Source organism: Monodelphis domestica, chromosome 8, assembly GCF_027887165.1.
Source record: "Monodelphis domestica isolate mMonDom1 chromosome 8, mMonDom1.pri, whole genome shotgun sequence".
In the NCBI taxonomy this organism is placed as follows: Eukaryota; Metazoa; Chordata; class Mammalia; order Didelphimorphia; family Didelphidae; genus Monodelphis; species Monodelphis domestica.
Window position 1 is genome coordinate 182,192,717 of NC_077234.1, and position 25,674 is coordinate 182,218,390.

At 35.3% G+C, this 25,674-nt stretch overlaps 1 protein-coding gene and 1 long non-coding RNA gene across 11 annotated transcripts in view; one reads left to right on the plus strand and one right to left on the minus strand.

Annotated features, from left to right (window-relative positions):
* Window positions 1–25,674, plus strand: part of ARHGEF7 (Rho guanine nucleotide exchange factor 7) — a 381,786-nt gene that overhangs the window by 265,773 nt on the left and 90,339 nt on the right. For all 10 annotated transcript variants that reach the window (XM_056807964.1, XM_056807962.1, XM_007501282.2 and 7 more), the window contains one exon: window positions 23,231–23,353. In XM_056807964.1, the coding sequence (XP_056663942.1) occupies window positions 23,231–23,353 (123 nt within the window). The remainder of the gene's footprint in view (window positions 1–23,230; window positions 23,354–25,674) is intronic.
* LOC130455891 (uncharacterized) overlaps window positions 1–25,674 on the minus strand; it is a 113,437-nt gene that overhangs the window by 80,915 nt on the left and 6,848 nt on the right. The gene's annotated exons all lie outside the window — the stretch shown is intronic.

Sequence of the window (25,674 nt, forward strand, 5' to 3'; positions counted from 1 at the left end):
ATGTATGCTTAGCACAGTGTCTGGGATATAGTAGCACTTAATAAATCCTTATTGATGGACTAAAATAAATTTCCTATTGTTGATTCAGTCATATGTGCAGCCTTGGAATATTAGAAGTAGTGGTGTGTGTGTGTGTATGTGTGTATGTGCCTTTGTATGTATATATCTATCATTTAAACTTTCTAAACTCTATTAATTGTTTTTTACATTTTAGTACCTCAAATATAAAGATTATTTTGTCAATTTCAGAATAAATAATGTGAAATAGCAATTGTTTTTATTAGATTTGAGTATGCTGATAGCTTTGTGCCATGTGGAGATACATTTTTAAACTTTTGTTCTTTAGAAATTGAAGGACATAGCAATGAAATTCTCCTTATGATGGATAATATATTCATTGTTGCTGCATGATAATAGGAATAGTAATAATGATTGATAGGGGAATCTAATAGTCAAAAGAAATATACATTCTCTGCTATTTTCTATTTTATTTATTGTGTTTTAATTTTCCTACATCACTAGGAAAGATTTTGATCATAAAAATACTTTACAAAAGCTTTACCAACAGAAGGAAGAAACCATTGGTAGCCCATTCCAGATGAGCTTCATAATAATATATGGATACTTCATATCATGTTTTGAGTGTTCAAATGAATAACGATTTAGGAGTTGAAAAACTAGAAAATGTAGTATTAGCACTGGGTCTGGGCCAAGATGCCTATGACTAAAACAACCTAGAAAAATGAAGTGCTTTTGAAAGAATATGTACCTAAAACTTTGCAAAGAAAGTTTGAAACTTTCAGAGAAAGATACCTAAGGGTGAAGTGGTTGATAGATATGAACAATTTCCTGTTATACCCAGGGAAATACAATGTCTTCTACCCTTATGTTATAATAGAAGAATTTTGGCCTTGGAATACTTCAGTTTTGAGTTCTCTTGGTTCTGGCACTTTAGTACTATGTAAATCTGGTTAAGTCATGTAACTTTTCTGAGCCTGAGTTTCCTGATCTGTAAAATCATAGTGTTGAATTAAATGAACTTCAGTGCTCCTTCTAGCTTGATCTCATGGCACTGCCAGAGTTTTATGGTCTTATAGAAGTCTGTTATTAGAATAGGATCTTTTTTTTCTAATTATTTAATTCAATTGTAATGTGGAGGAGACTCAGTTAACTTAAATTTATGGTTTTGTTTTCCTACAGGATACACAACCCTAAGATGTATACTCTTTATGTACCTCTTTTGTTTACTCCTTAACAAGGAAATAAAGATATCGATGATTGTTTATTATAGATTATGTCATGATACAATATTAATTGGACACCATTTTCTTGTCACATCATTCTTCTAGAATAAAATTCTGTACCAAACGTGTTACCAGGGCATTTCTTTTTTATTTTCTTTTTGTTATTCCAAAATTGACAAACACCATCAAGTCTGAATATTTCTATATACAAAAGGCAGAAAAGAGGCTTTTATATCAAATCTACATTTTATTTACTGTATACTTTAAAGTATCATTAATTAATTCAATAATGTTAATTTCATTGTTCTCTCTATTTTTCTCTGAACTTTTCTTTTTTGTGTATTTTTAAATACCTTTTTTTTGTATCAGAATAGCCCCACTCCCTTCATCTCTAAAATAAAAACAAACAACATTCCTTTGTAATAAATAAATACAATGAAACAAAACAAAGCCAACTCTATCCATTATTTTGCTGCTTTTTGTCCTTTCCTAGGTTTCAAAATATTTCATTATCTTCATGTGAACTTAATAGTCGGGTAAATAGAGACTTGGACTTTGAATCTTGAATTAAAATGCTGCCTCTGTATAAATGACTGTCACTTTGGACAACTCACTAACCTCTCTGTTCTTTAGGCAACTCCCTAAGATTCTAAGATGCATTCATTCATATAAATTGGCATGTCCAAGTTCTCTTCCTATATTCATATGCCATAATTTGACTAGCCAATTCCCCAAATAATAGCTCTAATTATGACAAACAGTGCTGATCTGAATATTTTTAACATTAGGGGGCATTTCCCCCTTACATTGATTTGTTTTGGATATATATATATATATATATATATATATATATATATATATATATATATATACATATATATATATATATAGGCAGTATTTTTGGATCTGAGGGTTTATTGTTGATGATTTGTTGACTTTTCAGATTTAATTATAAACTGCTTTCCAGAATGGCTAGACCAAAATTCATAGTTCCACCAGTAGTTTGTTGTTCTCTCTGTCCCCTCTAACAATCTCTCAGGCCCTCTAACAATGATCTTTCTTTTGCCATCTTGCCAGTAGATGGAAAAAGGAGGGAAAGGATTCTGGGAGTCTGGACAAGCCAGTGAAAATGCTTTGAATTGGGTGGTTAAGAGTCCTGTGTAAAATGGTGTAGGATAACACTATCACTAGATGGTAAGGCATATGGGAAGGTAAGAAGGCAGGTGTGAGAAGACAGGACAGATAGCCATGGGCCAGGTTACAAAGGATTTTAAATGCCAGCCTCAGAACTACTAGAGTTTGTTGAATAGAGATGACATGGCTATACCCATGCCAACAGAAGACTGGTTTGGCAGCTGAGTGGAGAATGGGTTGGCATGAGGTAGGAAGACCAACCATAAAGCTGTGGAATAGCTGTTGGAAAAGTATGGGGTGAGGTGGGCCTTGCACCATAAAGACAGAGGAGAAGAGAAATTAAAAAGAGAGGTTATGAGGGTAAAACTGATAGTACAGAGTAACAGAATGAATGTGAGGGGAGGAGTAGTGAGAGTGAGGAATTCAGGATAACACTTAGGTTGAGAACCTGAGAGACTGCAAGACTCCTTCAATAGAAGAAATAAGAAAGTAATTAGGAATAGGAGAGGATTGGGGGTGGCTGGGTTCATTATTATTCTATTTTATATGTGTTGAATTTAGAATCTCTAATAGGCATTTGGACATGAAAGTCTAGAATTTAGGAGAGAGATTAGGATTGAATAAGTACATCTAAGAATCAGCAGCAGAAAGTAGTTGAATCAGTGATTTCTGATGGAATCACCAAGCAAAATAATAAAAGAAAGAAAAGAAGAGGGTCCAGCACAGAGACTTAGCTACTCCTACTTAGTATTTATGATAGAGGTGAAAATCTTGCAAAGGAAACTGAGAAGGAATGATCCATCATGTAGGAAGAGAACCATGGAAGACTAGTATCATGAAAACAAATGTGACAATGCTATCAAAGAGGGGAGAGTGATAAAATGTTATAGATAACCTTACATTGTTCTTAACTTCTCATTAAGATGGGATAGGTTGCAATCATATAGCAGTGATTAATACCTAGCAAAGCTGCATGGCAGGTGGTGGCACAGAAGGCAGTACTGGATCCAAAAAAAGCTTGAGTTCAAATCCAGCCTCAGACACTTACTAGTTGTATGTTCCTGGGTCAGTCACAATCTTTACCTCAGTTTGGAAACTATAAATTATAAAATGAGTTAATATTAGCACTTATCTCCTAAGGCTGTTATTTCATGGATCAAGTGATAATATTTGTAAGGCATTTAGCAGAGTGCGTAGCAAATAGTAGATTATAAATGCTATCATTATTATTAATAACTTGTAACTAACTGATTCAAAATTAATGTAACAAATATCTATTCCATACCTGTTCTATGGGGGGAAGGAGGAGTATAAGAAGAGTGGACAGTTATAAAAGATATAAAAAAACCCAAACAGAAGAAATTGTATTGAACCTTTATAAACCTTAAAATGTTATATAAATGCTAGTTGTTGGTATTACTATTGTGAGAGAGTACCATATTGCATCTCCTTGTGTAACATAGTTTATTGTTAACAAGAATTATTGAGGGTTATCCATTATATATTATATCTTTTATTATATATTCTGTGGTAGATGGTTTTATAAAATAATCTTAAATACCTCTATTAAATCATTAGCATACTGTTGTTCTAGAATCATTACATTATGTGACACCATCATCTTCATAAATGTTTCTTTAAATGGTTCACTTATTTTTTGAATGAATGCTAAATAATTTAAAAGAATTAAAAAGACGTGATACTGACTAGGGAGTTTGATCAAAGGCACAATAATTTATGTATTTTATGTATGTATGTAATTTAAGCACTTAAAACATGATCAGCATATCTTTGTTAATAGAGAAAGTTTTCATATTGGTGGAAATCATCACCCTTCTACAAGTACTTTAGGTAGAAGAGGGAACCTTAATGTTGGTTCTGTTTCTGATGCAAGACAAAATTGAGGGTCTGCATTAAGACTCTTTCTTAATTTGGTGTATAATTTTTGTAGAAATATAGGATGGCCCCAAAAGAATATTTGGGGGAAAATTGACTATCAATTAAGAAGATATGTCCAAATTTTTACTGATGCATTTCATCTGTATGGTCTGGAGAACATCACTTTATCTCCCTTGGCCTTAGTTTCCTCATCTATAAAATGTTGAGATTGGACTAAATGACTTCTTAGGAGCTTCTTTCAGCTCTGAATAGGTGCTTATAATTTCTAAGAGAATGAGATCCGCATGGTTGTGAAATTTTTTATACATAGCTTATTGGTTTCACATTGGTTGTGTGCTATCATCCCTTCACACACTAACCTCTTTTTGTCAAAGGCAATATTATACTTCTACTCAGGTTCTGGGCCACCTAGACTCAATAGACTGGCAAAGGTGAAACCAAATGGCTTAGGTTTGAAAAATGGAACAAGTTAAAGCTTCCATGCTTATAGTACTAGGTTCAGCCCGAGAGTAGCCACTACACTTCCAAGCTTGGTCTAGATAGGGAGAGAAGGAAGCAGGGAGGGAAGAAGAGAGGATGAGAAATAAAGGGAAGCAAGTAAGGAGGGAGGCATAGAGATAGGAAAGGAAGAAGGAAAGAAATTCACATATGCCAATGATGAGATCGTTAAACAAATAATAGATATTTTAACATTTTATAGTGACTACAGAATGTGATGGGTTGTTGGTAAAACTTAGTTTCTTTTATTCACTACTTTTGGGGATATTCTACTCCAGCACGAGACTTTTCAGAGCATTAGAAGATTTTGTTGGATTCATTGCTTCAAATAATCACCATTAAATAGCAACATTAGAGAAGTATTGAAAATCTATCCATGAAAGAAATGGCCTACTGTTTTGGATATGTGCCTAGGATCATTCCAGCTGCTTGCTAGAAATCTCCACCTGGATCTTGTTTGCACATCCATATCAACATGTCTAAAATGGGATAATCTTTATTCTAAAACTTGGAATGTTATGGAATTCATCAAACCTAATTTTTAGCAGGGAGAAAATTAGGTCTACGGAGGTTAAGTGTCAGCATAATCAAAATTAGAATTCTAGTACCCAGATCTCTAACTCAGTGCTCTTTCCCATCATCATGGTGATCCCATACTTTTCCTGAATCTGTTATTTCTGTTCATGGCACCAGCATTTCCCCAGTCATCCTGGCTTGAAACCTGAGTCACATTTTTTTTTACCTTACTCATTCTAACAATTGTTATATAGCTCTGGAATATTTGTCTCCTTTATTTCTCACTGCCACTATTTTGGTTCAGGGACTTTTTATCACTCATATGGAAGGTCTTTTGCAAACTGATAGCTCCTAAGAGAACTTTGCCTCTAATTTACCTCTTCTCTATTTCAGCCTACATACTACTTCTAATGCACAGTGTTCTTAATAAAATGTAAGCTTCTAGTTAACTTCACTTTACTACTTCATTTTGTCCCATGTAAAATAACAAAATAATATTAATAACAATACATAATAATATAATTATCTAGCCTTTATAGAGCTATGCACCAGGCACTGTGCTAAGCACTTTACAAATATTATCTCTTTTTATCTTCAGAGAACTCTGGGAAATAGATACTAATTATCCCCATTTTACAGTGAGGAAACTGAAGCCAATGTTTACACAGCTAGAAAGTGTTGAGCCAAATTTAAACTCAGGTCTTTCTGACTCCTGGTCTAGGACTCTATCCACTCTACCATGTCTGTGTTTATTATGTATTTACTGAATTATGTTGAACACCTATGTAGAATATGGCTTGATTTGAGTGGGGAGGGGAGATATAAATTATAGATAAGACACCTTTATAAAACTTCCTATCTAGCTGGGGTTACAACACATACATATACACAAAAAACCTAGAATGTATTATCAGTACCTTATAGAAGTGCTAACAAATACTGTGTGAAGAATGATTTTTACAGACCAGGAGAAGTGATATTTGAGTTAGAATTATAAAGTATATAATATTTAACAGAGTTGGAAGGGAGGATATTTCAGATGTGTGAAATAGTATGAAACAAGCCAGAGAGATTGGGTTGTTGAGAATGTATTTAGAGGAATAATGAGTGGTCCTGCTTTATAGGATTTTTGGCTGAGTAGAGAGAAATAGTATGAGAAAAGTCAGGAAAGATAGGATGGTTCCCAATTGGATAGTGCCAGGCAGTGGAATTTAAACTTTATTTGGCAAATAATAGTGTGAAGGGTTAAATTTTTGGTAGGAGTTTTACACAAGTGTGGAAAGCAGTTAGGTAAAACAATCACTTATTTATTCTGAGGAGAAGTTCAGATAGGAGATAGGAAGGAGGAAAGTGAGATTATTTCTCTAATATCTTATAACTATGCCTAAAATCCTAATCCTACCTACATTTTCTAAGAAACCCTAATTTAACTGCCTTCCTGGGCACGTTCTTCTTCCTGAGCCAGATTCAGACCTAACTTCTCTATACTGTCTATCTAAGAATTTATTTGCTAAGTAGTTAGCTACCTAAGCTAAACAATAAACCTTTATTTCCTCCAATCCCCTTAAACCAGTTTCTTATTCCAAATTCTTAATAGTAAAAACTGCCAGTGTGACTGAGTCAAAGACAGACTGCTCCCTAGGATTCCAGAGACCAAAGAGCCCTTAACCTCTTAATGGTGCTCCTTATATATGATCCTCATCTCCTAAGTAATGGAATCTTCAGAACTCTTACACAGAAGCCTGTCAGTTAAATGGCTCTTACTGAGAAATCATTCTACTCCCCTGCCTCTTAAAGAGACAAAGGGAGATTGAGAAACTCCTTTTAACAATAGGGAAGGGAGATTTTTCAAGGGAAGGAATGATGATTATAGATGCATAGGTTAGGAAGATTAGGGGGAATATCTAGGCTGTTATAATCTACGGGCATGGTAACATGAATTTGTACTAGAGTTGAAGAAGTGGGAATAGGGAGATGGGGATGGAAGAGAGAAATGAATAAGACTTGGTAACCCTATGGATAATGATATGTAGAAGAAGGAAGAGTCAAAGATTTTAAGCATGGGGAATGGATGACTAGTATCACTGAAAGAAATAGCAAATAGGGAGAAAGATAGAAAGTTTTCTTTTAGACAGGTGAAATTCAGCTCATTTTCACTGCCCATATTAGATGCCACTTCTTCCATGCAGTCTTTCTCTGTGGCCCACTCAGTAATAATACAGTCATCCTTTTCACTTTAATTGTCTTTTCTTGAAGCTAATTGCATCAAAAGACTTCTATGACTTGATGCTTATTGTTGGTTTACTAGCATAGACTTTATTATGGATACCAAGAGATAAACGGACATAAGTTAGCAGTCTCTGTGCTCCAAAGTAATCATGATGATTTATATATTAGCCCTCATATTAGAGGATCAGATTATGCTCTTCACAAGCAGAACTTCCTTTAGTGGGAGAGTGAGTTGGGAGAATTATGGCTTAAATGGATCTTTTAGCAGCAGGTTATATGCAAAGGGGACTCCACCCAGCCAAGACTAGGTTTTATTTTTTTTTTTTTACTCCATGGAGTATTTGCTTTATCCTAGGTATCATCTAGGTATCTAGAGCTATGTGATAACCTGTGTGCCTGGGAAAATTGTGATAGAGTCTTAGCCTAGAGAGAGAGAGAGAGAGAGTGAGTGTGTGTGTGTGTGTGTGTGTGTGTGTGTGTAAAATTCTGTCTAGCTTATATAGCTCTCTCTCTCCCTCTCCTCTTCCTCTCCCTCTGCCTTTCCCTCTTCTTCTCCCTTGTTCTCCCTCTGCCTCTGCCTTTCCTTCTCTCTCCCTCTCCCTCCCTCTCCTCCTATCTCTTCACCTCCCCCCCTTCCTCTCCCTGTCCCTCCTTGTTTCTGTCTCTGCTTCCCAGGAGTCATTTGATTTTGAGCAGTCTCTTGGAACCTGTTTATCTGGAAAATGGAGATAATGATATTTCCATTTCATTTTCATGGTTTTGAGAAACACAGAGATAATATACAAGAAGCATTTTGCAAGTGTAAGGTGATTTTAAATGTCAGTTATTGTTGATAATAACATGCTAATTGAATTTTAATTCAACTGAATATGTTTATGTAGTCTGGAGTTCTATTTTATATGTTAAGAAGTCAGTCTGGAATGAAATGTTTGCTTTTATCGCCTACTGTGTCCTTTAGTGTACTGGTCAGAAAATGAATGGGACATCCTTTCACTTTGGATAAACCACTTATTAGAAGGGTTAATCAATTTTGCTTGATCACTGTCAACAATAGCACTTAGAAATTCACAGCTTTAGTTAGACTTTGGCAGATCTAATTACAGACTTCAATTTTCTATGGCTATAAAAACACTGAACAAAAGCACTTTTGTGTGCTATATTATAGGCCTAGTCAGCATATTGAAATCAGTAATACTTTGTTTCATATAAAACATGAGTTAGTAAATAAGCTTAATGTTTAGCTGTGAAAGTAATCTTTGATTCATGATAACGGAATTTGACTGAGAAATCTTTGTTTCTTTGTCTGTAATGAGGAGGAAAGTTTTCTTATCCTCAGCTTGGGACTTTATTGACAACTCTGGCAGAGTTTGAGAATCAGGTGTTTTAGAAGAATAATGTTTCCAGGGAAGTATACCATATCTTGTTAGTAACTAAAACTTACAGCTCTCCCTCCTTCAAGAAATGCATTAGAACAGGCAGTTTAAAAACCAGTTTTAGAGGAAAACTTAAAAAAAAATTAAGTATCTTTGGGCATTATCATCTTCAACATAGCATAGCTTTTTCTTGATGATATGAAGTCATCACTTAACAAACAACAGTGCTTTTATTATACTCTCAGAACTATTAAAGTCTGTGAGGCTCTTTGTTCTTTGTTTAAGTGACCCCTTACTGCTGTGCATTTTAGTTGTCAGCTGTCATTTTAGTCAGGAAGTATTTATGAAGTATTTACTTGGTGTTAGGCATTCTCCTAAAGCTTGCAGAGCATAAGGAAGGGCACAAACAGATCCTATTTTCAAGGAATTCATATTTTAATGAGAGAGACCACATGTTAATAACCAGGTACTTATAAGATATGTACTGAGTAAATGGAAGGCAGTTTCATAGGTGAAGGTATTATTAGCTGCAGGTGGGGAGGCAACTGGGAAGGACTTCTAGAAGAGACTGGGTATTGATCTGATTGAAAGAAGGTAGGTCAGGAAATAAAAATGAGAAGAGAGAACACTCTAGGCATGGGAATAAGCCAATAAAGGCATGGATCATGGATATGATGTGTTATGGTGAGAAATAACACAAAGGCTGTTGTTGCTGGATTATAGAGTCTGTTGAGGAAGGGTAATAGATGAGAAGATTAGAAAGTGGAAATAGACCAGTGTGACAAGGAAATCACTTTAAAAGACTGATATATATTAATATATTATTAATGATATTAATATATTAATATAAAAGACTGATATATATTAATTTAATTAAAACTTATGTTTAAGTCGTAGGACTTCCTTGTATCTACACTCTTTACGAAGTACTCAAACAAGTACAAAGCTTGACTATCATGCTGGCTCCCTATATCCCTGAGAATGAAAAAAAAAATCAGACGAGGGAATGACATTTCCCCATCAAAATAGAATTCTAATTCTTTTCTTCTTATATTATGGCAACTTCCTGTAGTCTTGGCTACAAATGGCTAAGTGAAATATTACTGCATTCTGTCCTACATACTTGTGGGATAGAAATTACTTTAAACTGGACCTATACAAGGCCTATTTTGGATTTTTCTTATGTTTTTGATTATTTTTCTATTCTCTTGATAATTGACACATACACCCCCATAACTGAACATTGCATTCTGAGCTAAACTTGATATTTTTTTAAATACTTACTTCAGGGGGGATTGTATTTTAATTTAAAATCTAAGAATTTTTGAATTTTTTTTGTTTGAGATTGTATTTTTATAAAAATCCAAGAATTTTGTTTAAGATTTTACTTTTATAAAAAAATTCAAAGATTTTGATTCTGTTTGAGAAAAGATCTTCAAGAAAGAAGCTTGAAACTTTTATATCCAGAGAATGAACTGTTGCAGAAAGATGCCAAAAACCTACACTTCATCAAGGAGATCAAGAATGAACTTTGGATGTGATTGATTGGACTGAACTTTTGATTGAACATTTATTATAACTGTACACATTTATGCCAAAAGGGACTGCCCCTAATTTGGCTTATCTGTACTGTCTGCACATTCCTTCATTGCTGTGAGGATGGCCTCTCTACAATGGTATAGTTGTAGATAATTCTCAGGATTGTTATAGTCCCATTCGGGATCCTGAGATGACCAATGTGCTGCATTACGCCCCCGGGTTTTGTTGACATGAGCAATTATTTTATTTTTTTCACGTTCACTTAAAAAAGCCTGTAGTAAGTTCTCAATGTCCTTGTAAGACAGATTATACTGAAAAAATATGTCTCCCATCTTTTTTGTTACTAGAAAAGGATCTTGTTCATATGTGGGGATATTTCATGTAAATTCATTTATTTCTTGGGGAGTAAAAGGTATCCTATGTTTTAAAGTCACCACATCCCCATTCCATCCTATTTCAGGTACTTTTCTTAGAGGAAACAGGCCTCTAGTTGAATTTTGTACCTGTGGGTCAGTTTGACAAGGACAGGTTTCTCTCGGAGGACAAGATCTCCTTTGTGTTGGAATTTGGTTTTCTGTAGGAGAGGGACCATGAGAAACTGGGATTGCAGGGGAAGGGTTTTGGGGATTAAATTCAGTCAAGATTTGCACTGCACAAGAGAAGCAGTCTGTTAACTGGGCTATAGGGAAGGTGTTTTCCATCTCTATTTCAGGGAAGGAAATTTCCTCATTCAAAGGTTCAGAAACAGGTCTGTTTCTGGTAGAGTGGGTGTTTGCCAATTGATCCTGTAAGAAACAAAATCTTCTAATTGGGCTTGCATTTTATCCTCAATTTTTTTTATTTTAGCATCTCTAAATATAGTATTGAGGAGTACAAAAATGATAGTACCTATTAATATAAAAATTTGGAGGTATCCTTCATTCCTCAATGCCCCTAATTCTTCAGCTGCCATATAATTGTCAAAGAATGTAGTACTCATTTTTATATATATATTTTGTAATTTCACAAAACACGTGGGGAGCAGGGCAAAGAAACAAACTTTCCACAGGGTTTTTTTTTTTTCTAATCCAGGAAGTTGTTCGTTAAGGGAAAGGATATTTAGAAACAGCTCTTCCAGCCAGGACTTTAGTGTCCTGTTGCTGAGATTTAAAACAGCTGTTTTCTGTCTATCAGAGTCACACAGCTGGGAAGTATCCAAGGTCCGATTTGAACCCAGGACCTTCTGTCTCTAGGCCTGGCTCTCAATCCGCTGAGCTACCCAGCTGTCCCTTAAGATTAAAGGGAAGAAAAAGAAAAACTGCTGATTCCAATTTAACTTAAGGAGAAAAGAGAAGAGAGAAAAAGTTTTTTATACTCACGTATTCTAGCAGCTGTGTCTTTAAGCCAAGTTTTTTTGTTAAAAGGGACTAAGTGGTGAGACGGTAGAGTAAAAAGGCAAGGAATTTCAGAAGTTTATTGAGAGAATTCTTTAGACTCCCGTGTGGTCAGCCACAATGTGACAAGGAAATCACTTTAAAAGACTGATATATATTAATTTAAGGTCGCCAAGGAATTCAGCTATGTAATTCCTTAATGAAAACTCAAGTCAGCAGTCAACCTTTTATAGAGTTTTAATTACAAACAGGAGGAAGAAAGGAATTAGAGATAGAGAGAGAGAGGGAGAGAGAAAGGGGAGAGAAAGATAGCTGAGGCAAAGAAAAGAGATCAGTCCCTATCACTCACGTGACCAAAATGGAGAAACAGTCTCAGGGGCCTCCACCTCCAGCTTCCTTCAGAGCCAACTCTCAAAGCACCACCTCTCACAGCAAAAACCTCTCCAACCCACCACCCTCAGTCCTCAGACCCCTCTATCTTTAAGGAAACCATCCAAGTTCCCTCCCCTCAGTTCTCACATCTACCACTCACTGTCCATGTCTTCCCTGTGCCAATGGTGGCTCTAGCTTAACCCAGGACCGCCCAGAGGTCTGTGGCTTTGCACATGTCTCTTGAAGGTCATATTCTCAAATAATTAAATCTTGATCCTTTGCTGCAGCCCTTCCTAAATCCTGTTAGGACTGAGTGGGGTGGAAATTGTATTTTCCAAGACCTGGTTCTGTCATTCCAAGTATCTCTATTGTATCAATTTTAAAATCAATCATGACTCAAAGAACTTCCTGTTCTATGCTTAAGCATAGGTCAAAGCCCTTTCCATTGTTCAGCAAAAGGGTGCTGTCCTAAAGTAATCTTAAGAAGGGAGGAGGAGGAACCTCCCATGCCAATGGGGTTCACATTCCAATAGAGTTACCACTATCAATAGGAAATTTTTTAAGTATGAAATTTCCCAATGGTGAAATTTCCAACATTTATAAGTCTTAAGAAATTTTAAGGTTTACACCAGGTTGTGTAGGGCTTCAAACATCAAACAAAAAATTTTATATTTAATGTTCTAGGGAACCACTAAAGTTTATTGAATAGGAAGATAACAAAAGCAGACCTGTGCTTTAGAAAGATCAGTCTGATAGCTGAGCAGAGGATGGATTAAAATGGGAATAGACTTGAGGCATGAAAACCAACAAGATTATTATAGTGATGATCCAGGTTTGAGAGGTCTTACCCTAAGAAATTGGATCTAGAAGAGATAAGAAGACTGTATATGAGAGGTATTATAAAGGTAGAAATGACAAAATGTGGCAACAGATTGAATATGTGGGATAATTATAAGTGAGGAGTCAATAATTACAGTACAATGAGGAGATTGAGGGACTGGGAGGCTAGTTATAAACTTGGAGTAAAAGAATAATTTGTAAGAGGGGAAGGTTTTTGGTAAAAGATGAAAATGAGACCTCTGGGATATGTAGTTCAAGATTTCCAAGTGTTATTTGGTTCTTAGAAGAAAGACATGGGCTTTTGATCTGGCAATTATTTACAAAAAGATGATAATTGAGTCCATGGGAGATGATGAGATCAAGTGAAAGATTATAGAAAAAGGGGGATATTTAGGGCAATCCTTGTGGACAGAGGTTGATATAAATGAAGACTCAGCAAAAGATAGAGTATGAGACAGAAAAGAATTAAACCAAGAGAGAGTCTTGTAGGAAGAAATATTCAACAGTGTCAATTGCTAATGAGAAGTCAAGATGGATGAGTATTGAAAGGGAGGAAATGTTAGATTTGACCATTTAGAGCTCATTAGTAACTTTGGAAAACAGTAGAATGATGAAGTCTGAAACACAATTAAAAAGGATTTTGAAGAAAGGGAAGAGAGTCACAGTATAAATAGCTTTCTTAAGGGGAGTTTGGTTTTGTAGAGAGGATGACCTTGGCAAAGAAATGGACTCTATCACATGGGAGAGCAATACTTAGGAATCTATCCACCAAGACAAATACAGGAACTATATGAACACAACTACAAAACACTTTCCAAACAATTAAAACTAGATCTAAATAATTGGAAAAACATTAATTGCTCATGGGTAGGATGATAACATAACACAATAATGTTATATTATTATATAATAATATAATAAACATAATAAAAATGATACCCTAAAGAATCATTAAAAAAGTCAGAACAATTAACAACTAATATAAAGTTGAAGGATATAAAGTAAACCCACACAGATAGAGAAATTCTTTAAATTTAAAATAAATGCAGACATTATAAATACATGGGTTTCTACTTGCAAAGATACAAGAACTATATAGGCACAATTCCAAAATACTTAACACAAAAAAAGACATTTAAATAATTAGAGAAATATTAATAGGCCATGGGCAAGCTGAGACAATATAATAAAAATGACAATATGACCTAAATCTATTTACTTATTTAGTGCCATATTAATTTAGCTTCCAAAGAGTACTTAAAGAACTAGAAAAAAAACCAAAATTCATCTGGAAAAATGAAAAATCAAGAATATCAAGGTAAATAGTGAAGAAAAATATGTAGGAAGGAAGTCTATAGAAGTACTGGACCTCAAACCAAGAAGTGATCATCAAAGCAATTTGGTACTAGTGTGGATAAGTTTCTGCATTTCAAGGAGTTGTTGAAATAACATCATGCAGAAAGAGGATGGAATTCTGGTGTAAGTGAGGGATGGGACTATTACCTCTAGCCAAGAAAAGCAGATCAGCAGTTGGAGAGAGGGTTCTTCTCTCTTTAGAACTAGAAGAGAAAGGAGAATCTTGCTGAGCTCAACCTGTTGTGAGCTCTCATTTATCTGAAGAAAATCAGATTAACCATCCATTCCTTAGTAGTGGATAGAGACTTTTTCCCTTTGGGGAACAGAAGAGATTATCCACCCAAGAAGATTTTCAGTTGACCTCTTCAATAACTGTACATCCCTCTATATAAGGAAAATCCAACAACCTGTCTCCACAATTTCACCAGCGACTCAGGTCCGTAAACCTGAGCCCTCAACCTTTGAGGGGAACTTAGGTGAAAATAGTAATTAGGGATTCCTAATTTTCCTTTATCCTAAACCCTACCATTCCTAAACAATACAAAGAATAAACAGATTTTATTAATCAGGAAAAAAAATTGAACATCTTATTCATATAATGTGCTAAGGGAATCAGGGTAATAGCTATCAAGGAAAGAAACCAGAAACCATAGACTAATGGGGATTTCCTCCTTACCTCTCAACTCTGGACCTTGATCAAATCTCTTCCCTTCCCTTGTCTCTACCTAAGAGAGGAAGTGGTGCTTCTTTTTATCTGTCCCCTCTCTCTCTTAGATCTTTCTAGCTTTGGTTCCTGATCCCCCGATAGTACACTAGATAAGAAATGAGTGGTTAGTCAATGGAATAAATTAGGTACATAATAGGTAAAAATAAATTTGCATAGTAACCCCAGTGTTTGATAAACACAGAGATCCCAGATATTAAAAACTAGGACTATTGACAAAAACTTTTGGGAAAATTAGAAATCTATCTAGCAGAAACTAGACATAGAACAGTGTGTACATGATTTAGTCATCAATGGTTGTATCATGAGCAGATTAAGGGAGCATGGAAGAAATTATGTCTTACATATATGGATAGGGAAGGAGTCTATGACCAAATGACATATAAAGTGATTATAAGAGTTTAAAATAGATAATTTTGATGACATGAATTTTAAAAAGTTTTTGTATGAACAAAATCATGGAAGCCATTATTAGAAGAAAAGTAGAGAACTGAAGGGAAATCTCATAGTTTCTCTGATGAAGTTCTAATCTCTCAAACATACAGAGAATCTAGCCAAATTTATAAAATACTAATACTTAGAGAAATGCTCTTTAAAATACTTCCTGTCCATCAGATTGTCTAAGATAACAGAAAAGAAACCAATATGCTGGAGGGGATATGGGAAAATAGGTGTACTAATGCACAATTGGTGGAATTCATTCTGGAGGACAATATGGAATACATCCACAGGCTATAAAACTGTGTGTGCTCTTTAACCCAGGGGTACTGCTACTAACCACATTTTAAGGTAAGGTTCTGTGCCAGTTATTTTGTTTAATACAGAGAAATCTTCTAGGTTCATAACTATTTTCTTTTCAGATGTTAAGATTGCTGGAAGTTTGCTGGATAAACAGGAAATTACTGTACCACTTTGCTTAATCATAATTATTCTGCTCTACTCAAGTAGTTATAAGAATCAGAAATTCTGTAGTGCATATATTTTTATGTTTATTTTTAATTTTATTTAGTCAATTTAGGACATTATTCTTTGATTACAAGAATCATATTCTTTCCCTCCCTCTGCTCCCCCCTTCCTTCCGATAGCCGATGCACAATTCCACTGGGTTTTACGTGTGTCCTTGATCAGAACCTATTTCCATGTTGTTGGTGTTTGCACTAGGATGTTCATTTAGAGTCTACATCCCCAATCATATCCCCTCGACTGATGTAATCAAGCAGTTGTTTTTCTTCTGTGTTTCTACTCCCACAGTTTTTTTCCTCTGAATGTGGATAGTGTTTTTTCTCATAGATCCCTCCAGGTTGTTCAGGATCACTGCATTGCCATTAATGGAGAAGTCCATTACATTTGATTATACCACAGTGTATCAGTCTCTGTTGTAAAGGTTAAAATTATGGTTGAGACTGAATGTAATAATTATTTTGGTCACCAAGGATTTTATTCATAAAATCCTAAATGAAACACCCAAGTCAGCTGGAAATTTTATGGCGATTTAATTGATAGTGGAGGAGATTAAGGAGAAGGAAAAAGGAAAGGAGTAGGTTTTTTCCCCCCTGCCTGGCTAGCACTGGGCAAGAAGATTAGGAGATAAGGGTTTGGAGTGTGAAGAAGGAAAGAGTCAGCCTGAACTCCAAAAAGAAAGGGCTAAGCCAAGATGCCCGAACCTGAAACAGCTCCAGGGCAAACTCACTGCTAAACCCAGACAAAATAACTGTCTGAACGCCTAGCACGCTGCCAGCCAGAGTCACCTCTCCAGGCAAAGATGAAGAGAGAGGAAGTGACATGCCTTATATAGATGGTTTTATGTCACTTTCCTGCTTCTCATCTGTACCAATAATAGCTTAGCTTGACTTAGGACAGCACAGGGGTATGTGCGCTTTTTCTGCACATGCCTGTTGAAGGCCATTTCCTCAGATAATTAAATCTTGAGTTTGGTGCAGACCTTCCTAATCTTCTTAAACTAAGGAGGGTTAAGAAATGCAGGATTCCCAAGACCTGATTCTGTTAGTCCAAGTATCTCTATTATTGATCAGGAGTAGCTAAATAAGATCTTCTAAAGTACTGTCTGATTAGGGTAGAATACTTTGAAAATTAACACTGTGTACAGTGTTCTCCTCGTTCTGCTCCTCTCACTCTGCATGAATTCCTGGAGGTCATTCCAGATCTCATGGAATTGCTTCAGTTCATTATTTCTTTGAGCATAGTAGTATTCCATCACCAACATATACCACAATTTGTTCAGCCATTCCCCAGTTGAAGGGCATCCCCTCATTTTCCTTTTTTTTTTTCCACCACAAAGAGCGCAGCTATGAATATTCTTGTATGGGTCTTTTTCCTTAGTATCTCTTTGGGGTACAAACCCAGCAGTGCTATGGCTGGATCAAAGGGCAGACAGTCTTTTATCGCCCTTTGGGCATAATTTCAAATTGCGTCTCTAGAATGGTTGGATTAATTCACAACTCCACCAGCAATGCATTAATGTCCCCACTTTGCCACATCCCCTACAACATTTATTACTTTCCTTTGCGGTCATGTTAGCCAATCTGCTAAGTGTGAGGTGATACCTCAGAGTTGTTTTGATTTGTATCTGTCTGATTATAAGAGATTTAGAATAATTTTTCATGTGCTTATTAATACTTTTGATTTCTTCAACGGAAAATTGCCTATTCATGCCTTGCCCATTTATCAATTGGAGGATGCCTTGATTTTTTGTACAATTGATTTAGCTCTTTATAAATCTGAGTAATTAGACCTTTGTCCGACGTTTTTAGTTATATTGTTTCCCAATTTGTTGCTTTCCTTCTAATTTTGGTTACATTGGATTTGTTTGTACAGAAACTTTTTAATTTAATGTAATCAAAATGATTTTACATTTTGTGATTTTTTTTCTAGCTCTTGCTTGGTTTTAAAGTCTTTCCTTTCCCAAAGATCTGACAAGTATACTATTCTGTGTTCACCTAATTTGCTTATAGTTTTCTTTACGTCACTCACCCATTCTGAGTTTTTCTTGGTGTAGGGTGTGAGATGTTGATCCAAACCTAATCTCTCCTATACTGTCTTCCAATTTTCCCAGCAGTTTTTATCAAATAGTGGATTTTGGTCCCAAAGCCGCGATCTTTGGCCTTATCATAGACTGTCTTGCTGAGGTCACTTACCCCACATCTATTCCACTGATCCTCCTTTCTGTCTCTTAACCAGTACCATATTGTTTTGATGACCACTGCTTTATAGTATAGTTTGTGATCTGGGACTGCAAGTCCTCCTTTCTTGGGATTTTTTTCATGATTTCCCTGGATAGCGTTGATCTTTTGTTCTCCAAATGAAGTGTGTTATGATTTTTTTTCTAATTCAGTAAAAAAGTTTTTTGGTAGTCAGATGGGTATGGCACTAAATAATCTTTTTTTAAAAATAAAAATAATCATTTTTATTATGTTAGCTCATCCTACCCTGGAGCAATCAATGTTTTTCCAATTGTTTACATCTAGTTTTAATTGTGTGGCGAGTTTTTTGTAGTTGTGTTCCTATAGCTCCTGTGTTTGTCTCGGCAGATAGATTCCTAAGTATTTTATATTGTCTAGGGTGATTTTAAATGGAATTTCTCTTTCCAATTCTTGCTGCTGAGATGTGTTGGAGATACATAGAAATGCTGATGACTTATGTGGGTTTATTTTGTATTCTGCAACTTTGCTAAAGTTGTTGATCATTTCAACTAGCTTTTTAGTTGATTCTCTAGCAGACCACCATATCATCTTCAAAGAGTGATAGCTTGGTCTCCTCTTTGCCTATTTTAATACCTTCAATTTCTTTTTCTTTACTTGCTATAGCTAGTGTTTCTAGTACAATGTTAAATAATAGAGGTGATAATAGGCATTTTTCTTTCACTCCTGATCTTATTGGGAAGGCTTCTAGTTTATCCCCATTGCAGATGGTGTTTGCTGATGGTTTTAGATATATACTATTTATTATTTTTAGGAAAGACCCGTCTATTCCTATGCTTTCTAGTGTTTTCACTAAGAATGAGTGTTGTATTTTGTCAAAGGCTTTTTCTGCATCTGTTGAGATAATCATGTGATTTTTGTTGGTTTGCTTGTAGATATGGTCAGTTATGTGGATGGTTTTCCTAATTTTGAATGATCCTTGCATTCCTGATATGAATCCTACCTGGTCATAGTGGACAACCCTCGTGTTGACTTGCTGGAATCTTTTTGCTAGTATCCTATTTAAGATTTTTGCATCTATTATATTCATTAAGAAGATTGATCAATAGTTTGCTTTCTCTGTTTTGAACTGCCTGGCTTTGGAATCAGTGCCATATTTGTGTCGTAAAATGAATTTGATAGAATTCCTACTTTTCTTATTCTGTCAAATAGTTTGTATAATACTGGGATTAGCTGTTCTTTGAATGTTTGATAGAATTCATTTGTGAATCCATCTGGACCTGTGTATTTTTTCTTAGTGAGTTCTTTGATGAATTGTTCAATTTCTTTTTTGATAAGGGGTTGTCTATTACTTCCTCTGTTAGTGTAGGCAATTTGTATTTTTGTAAATATTCATCAATGTTATGTAGGTTGCCATATTTATTGCCATATAGTTGGACATAATAGTTTTTAATGATTGCCTTAATTTCCTCTTCATTCGAAGTGAGGTCTCCCTTTTTCATTTTGGTTACTGTCAATTTGCCTTTCTTCATTCCTTTTTTAAATTAGATTGACCAGTACTATGTCTATTTTATTTTATTTTTTTTAAAGTACCAGCTTCTAGTCTTATTTATTAAATTAGTAGTTCTTTGTCTTTCAGTTTTATTAATTTCTCCTTTGAATTTTAGGATCTCTAATTTAGTCTTCATCTGAGGATTTTTAATTTGTTCACTTTCTTGTTTTTAATTTGCATGCCAAATTCATTGACCTCTTCCCTCTAATTTGTTAATATATTAACTCAAGGATATAAATTTCCCCCTTAGACCTACTTTGACTCCATCCCATAGATTTTGCAAGGATGTCTCATCATTGTCATTTTCTTCAATGAAATTAGTAATTGTTTCTATGATTTGTTCCTTAACTAACCAATTCTGGAGAATCGTATTGTTTAATTTCCAATTAATTTTTGATTTGCCTCTCCATGTACCCTTACTAATTATTATTTTCATTGCATTGTGATCTGAGAAGGTTGCATTTATTATTTCTGCTCTTTTGCACTTGTTTGCAATGTTTTTATGCCCTAATATATGGTCAATTTTTGTGAATGTACCATGTGCTGCTGAAAAGAAGGTATATTCCTTTTTGTCCCTATTTATTTTTCTCCACATGTCTACTAACTCTAATTTTTCTAAAATTTCACTCACTTCTATAACATCTCTTATTTATTTTTTGATTTGATTTATCTAGTTCTGATAGAGGAAGGTTCAGGTCCCCCACTATTATAGTTTTTTCTATCTATTGCATCCTTTTAGCTCCACTAGTTTCTCCATTAGAAATTTGGATAGTGTGCTATTTGCTGCATAATGTTAAGTACTGATAATTCCTCATTGTCTATACTGCCTTTTATCAGGATGTAGTAATTACCTTCTCTGTCTCTTTGAACTAGATCTATTTTTACTTTGGCTTTGTCAGATATCATGATTGGGACTCTTGCCTTCTTTTCATCAGTTGATTCCCAATAGATTTGGCTCCTTCCCCTCATTTTTACCCTATGTGTGTCTGTCTTCCTTGTGTGTGATTCTTGTAGTTAGCATATGGTAGGGTTTTGGTTTCTAATCCACTCTGCTATTCACTTGTGTTTTATGTGTGAGTTTATTCCATTCACATTTAGAGTTATGATTACCAGCTTTGTATTTCCCAGCATTTTGATTTCCACTCCTATTCCTGCCTTTTCTTCTTTCTCTATTTCCTTTTACACCAATGTTTTCTTTTTAATCAGTTCCTCTAATTCCCACCCTTATTTTGTTTCCCTTTCTACCCCCCCCTTCTTATTCCTGTCTTATTTTCTTTTCAATCTTTTTTTACTACCCCCCACCCTCTGCCTCCCTTGTACTGTTTCCCTCCCCACCAGTCTATTTGTTACCCCTTCTACTTTCCTATAGGGTGCAAATCAATTCTCTACCCCAATGAACAATGAAATGATTGTTAGTCCACCTTTGAGTCAATTTTAATGCCTTAGGAGTTGAGTATTTCCTGTCTCCTACCTCTTTACCCTTCCAGTGTATTGATGTTCTCCCTCCTCCCACCATGAATCTCTTTGTGAAATATAAACTTATCCCCCTTTTTTTTCTTTTCACATGTCTTTTAGTATTAACCCCTATTTTTAGCTCTAGTTGTGTTTATAAATATATATAAATAAAAATATATAAATATTATATATAAAAATATAAATATATATAGATAAATATGTATATGAAAATATCTACACACATATATATATGTATGTATTTATGCATACATATATCTATATACATATTTATGTCTTGGCATTTCTTCCTATACAGTTTGTCACTGTTCCCTCTAAGTGTAATTCTTCTAGCTGCCCAGGTGATAATAACATTTTTTAAGAGTTACCAATGACCTCTTTTCTTATAGGGATACATATTTTTAACTCATTGGGTCTCTTAAAAAAAGTTTCTTGTTTGTTTGTTTTTTCTTTTTTTCCCTCTTTCTTAATTACCTTTTGATGATTCTCTTCAATTCTGTGCTTGGTCATCAAATTTTCTGTTCAGGTCTGGTCATTTCTTTACAAATGCTTGCAATTCTTCTTTTTTATTGAATGTCCATAATTTCCCCTGTAAGAATATGATCAGTTTTGCTGGGTAGTTATTGATCCTTGGTTATAGACCTAGTTCCATTGCTTTCTGGAATATCATTTTCCATGCCTTTTGGTCCTTTGATGTAGATGCAGCCAGATCATGTGTTATTTTCACTGTGGTTCTAATGTATCTGAATGACTTCTTCTTAGCAGCTTGTAATATTTTTTCCTCAGTCTGATAGTTTTTGAATTTGTCTATAATATTCCTGAGTGTTGTTCGTTGGGCTTAAATACAGGAGGTGATCTGTGGATTCTTTCAATATCCACTTTTCCCTCTTGTTCTAGAATATCGGGGAAGTTTTCTTGGATAATTTTCTGTAGTGTGGTGTCCAGGATTTTTCTTTTGTCATGGACTTCTGGTAGACCAATGATTCTTAAGTTTTGTCTCCTGGAATGATTTTCTAAATCATCTGCTTTGTGAATGAGGTGCTTAATATTTTCCTTAATTTTTTCATTCTTTTGCTTTTGTTTTATAGTGTTCTGCCGCCTTGTGAAGTCGTTTGCTTCTAGTTGTATTCTGAATATTAAAGACTGGATTTCTTCTCTGGCTTTTTGGTCATCCTTCTCATTCTGGTCTGATTTTCTTTGGAGATCATCTTTCATCTCTTCTGCCTCATCTTTCATCTTCTTTGCCTAATCTTTTGTCTCCTTTTACTCATTTTCAAGCTGATTAATTTTGGCTTTCAAGACACTGTTTTCTGTTTCTAGCTGACTTATCTTACTTTTTAAGTTCTTTTCCCAGTTGTCTTCAGCCTCTTTTTATTGTGTTTTGAATTGTATTTTGAGTTCTTCCAAAGACTGTATCCAGTTTGCTGAGCCAACTTGAGTTTTGGTGGAAGCTTTTTCACCCCCTTAGAGTGTCGAAATGCCCAAATCCCACATACCTTCAATGCTGTACCCTACTGTACAGTCCCTTCGTTCATATTAATTTTTTTTTTGTCTTTTGAGGTAGTTTTTATCAGTAGGTGTTGCGGAGAAGAAGAATCCTTCAGGTAGACTTGTCATCATGTTTACCTGGAAGTTCCCTGTGGTCCATATATTTTTAACAAAATTCATGGTAGGGGACAGCTGAGACATGAGAGCCATGTCTAGGGTTGGGAAGTTCTTAGTTCAAATTTGATCTCAGACATTTTTCTAGCTGAGTAACCCTGGGCAACTTAATCCCCATTGAGTAGCCTTTACCACTTTTCTGCCTGCGAACAATACACAGTATTGATTCCAAGTTGGAAGATAAGGGTTAATTTTTTAATTAATGCTAAATTAGATTAGATAAGAACTTGTTTCATTCCATTTTGATTTTGAAACTCATGGTTTTTTATTCTGTTTGTTTATTTTTAGGTTGCCTGAAGCTCAGCAGAGAGTCGGAGGCTGCTTTCTAAATCTGATGCCACAAATGAAAACCTTGTACCTTGCATACTGTGCCAATCACCCATCAGCAGTAAATGTTCTCACAGAACACAGGTATGTGGGTTTCTGAGTTCAAGGCAATTAAGTATGTTTGACTTTCTGGACCTGTTCCCTTTCCCCAAAAACAAAGTGTTAAAAATAACACATTTTTGACCTTTACTCTTTGGGATATCTTGCTAATGACCTACTTGGTTTTAAGTCTAATAATAAGCTATCTGGGAAGGTAGTTGGAGTGAATTAGTTTAATAGTAACAGTGTGGCCGATTGTATAAAATAATCTATAAAACTTTTTATAATGATTTGTTTTACAAATCTGGCTCATCTTATTTAATATTTACATTCTCCAGAATTTTTTAGTGTATTCATTTTTTGCTATATCAAGTTTTATTTTCCTATTGACATAAATCATCTTTGAAATAATAATTTACTTTCATTGTCAGTTTAATTTTCTTTTTCTAGTCATTCCATTATTTATATAGTCATTCTATCATTTTATCATCATCATAACTTCTCAGATGAATGTACCAGGAGAAAATTCTCATTATTCCAAAAACTGAAATTACAACTGTTAACTGTCTGGACTGATTATCATTCCTCGTATTGTTTTATACATGAATTTGAGTTAAAAAAATAAACCAAGTTCAGATTGTTTCCCTAGTGTACGTGGTGATTATATATAGCACATCTCTCTAATATCCTATGTCTTGAAGGCAATAGATATACCTCCACCCATATTAGCATTATAGTGAAGTATTGGTACTATATTTGGTAAGGAAACAAGATGCTTAGATTATGCTATGTTTGAAATGTACACAGTATGTTTTTCAGGACCCCATTCTAAAGCAAACATTCACATCCTATAAGGGCCATTGTATCTAAGAATTTCAAAATTTGAAAATGCATAATCTTTGCCCTGAAAGAGATTGTAGTTTAGTATGTGAATGTGACAATAATACACCTATAATTTACAATATTATTCAGATGAATTAAAGAATTGTAAAACAGAGATATTTGAGGGGAAAATTTGTTATTAAAATGGGAGTACAGGCAGGGTACCCTATTTCATTTAACAATGTTCTATCCTTAAAAATAGTTACTAGTAATCCCTTTCTTTACTACCCATCCATAAGGAACTAGAAAAACTTCTTCTGCCAATATCACCTGTAAGAATCCTTTCCCTCAACCATCAGGACCCTTTTAACAATTATAGATGCTTCTGACCCTTTATACATGTCTCTTTACCAAGCCTCTAAATGAATCGGTGAGAGCAATCATTTCAGGAGTAACTGTCTCCCTGGAGCCCTTCCTTACTGCCATTGTTTCCCTATAGAGCTGACCTTGGGTCAGGAAGTCTCTCTGACCTTGAATGTAGTAGATGTGTATCATTGGATCATTGAGTGAATAACACTGTGCTCCCACAGTGTACTAGATATTGGGAACACGAACAGAATAAGACAGGCCCTACTCTCAAGCAGTTCATACTCCAATTGAAGAAGATAATACTCATAGGAGAGTTTAGCTGCAGGGCAGATGGAAAGACATTGAGACTCTAAGGGCTCAGCTACAAGGTGAGGACAGGCATCCCAGTGTCAATGGGAAGGGGCAAGAGGGTTGGAGGGTCAGAGTGTGGAGGGGATTCTTCATTCCCTCCATCAGGGTTGAGGATGGTTATGCAATATCTATGCAGGACAGGAAAAGGGGCAGAAAGGATGGCTGGGAAGATTAATATGGGCTTTGAGTTAGGAATGTTAGAAGAAGTGAGCCTCTAGATGGGTACTATTGCCAACTAGAGTGCTTTAGGAGCTTTGGGATGGGATGTGAGGCAGCCTGCCAGTGGTGGCCTATGTTAAGGGCTAGTTCCAATTTAGGCCCATGTTGGGTTGATGAAAGAAGGGAGAGTGGAAAGTAGAACAAGGGAAAATGTGTCCCAGGTATCCTTGTCAGAATTTGGAAGACAGGTAAACTGGCTTACATGTGCTGGCCTGGAATGCCTAATGGCCTAGTATCATGCTATGTGTATGGAGATATGCATTATTTTGCTTTTCTACACCATCAGAATTTGAGGGGATTGAGGTGTTAGTGAGACATTCAGGTGCTAGAAAACAGCAATTGGACATATAGAACAAGAACTGAGGAGAGAAGAGGCCTGAATATTTAGATATTGGAGACAACTGCTTAGAGATAGTAATTGAAATCTTGGTACAAGATGATGAGATCAACACAGGAAATCATGTTAGGGAGAGAAGAGAGGGCATTATCAGGATCTTTGGTGTATGTACACACATCAGATGGACAGAGAACCAGGACAAAGCAATATCATAGTAAACCAAGGGAAGATAGAATATTCAGAAGAATACTGGTCAACAGTGACAGAT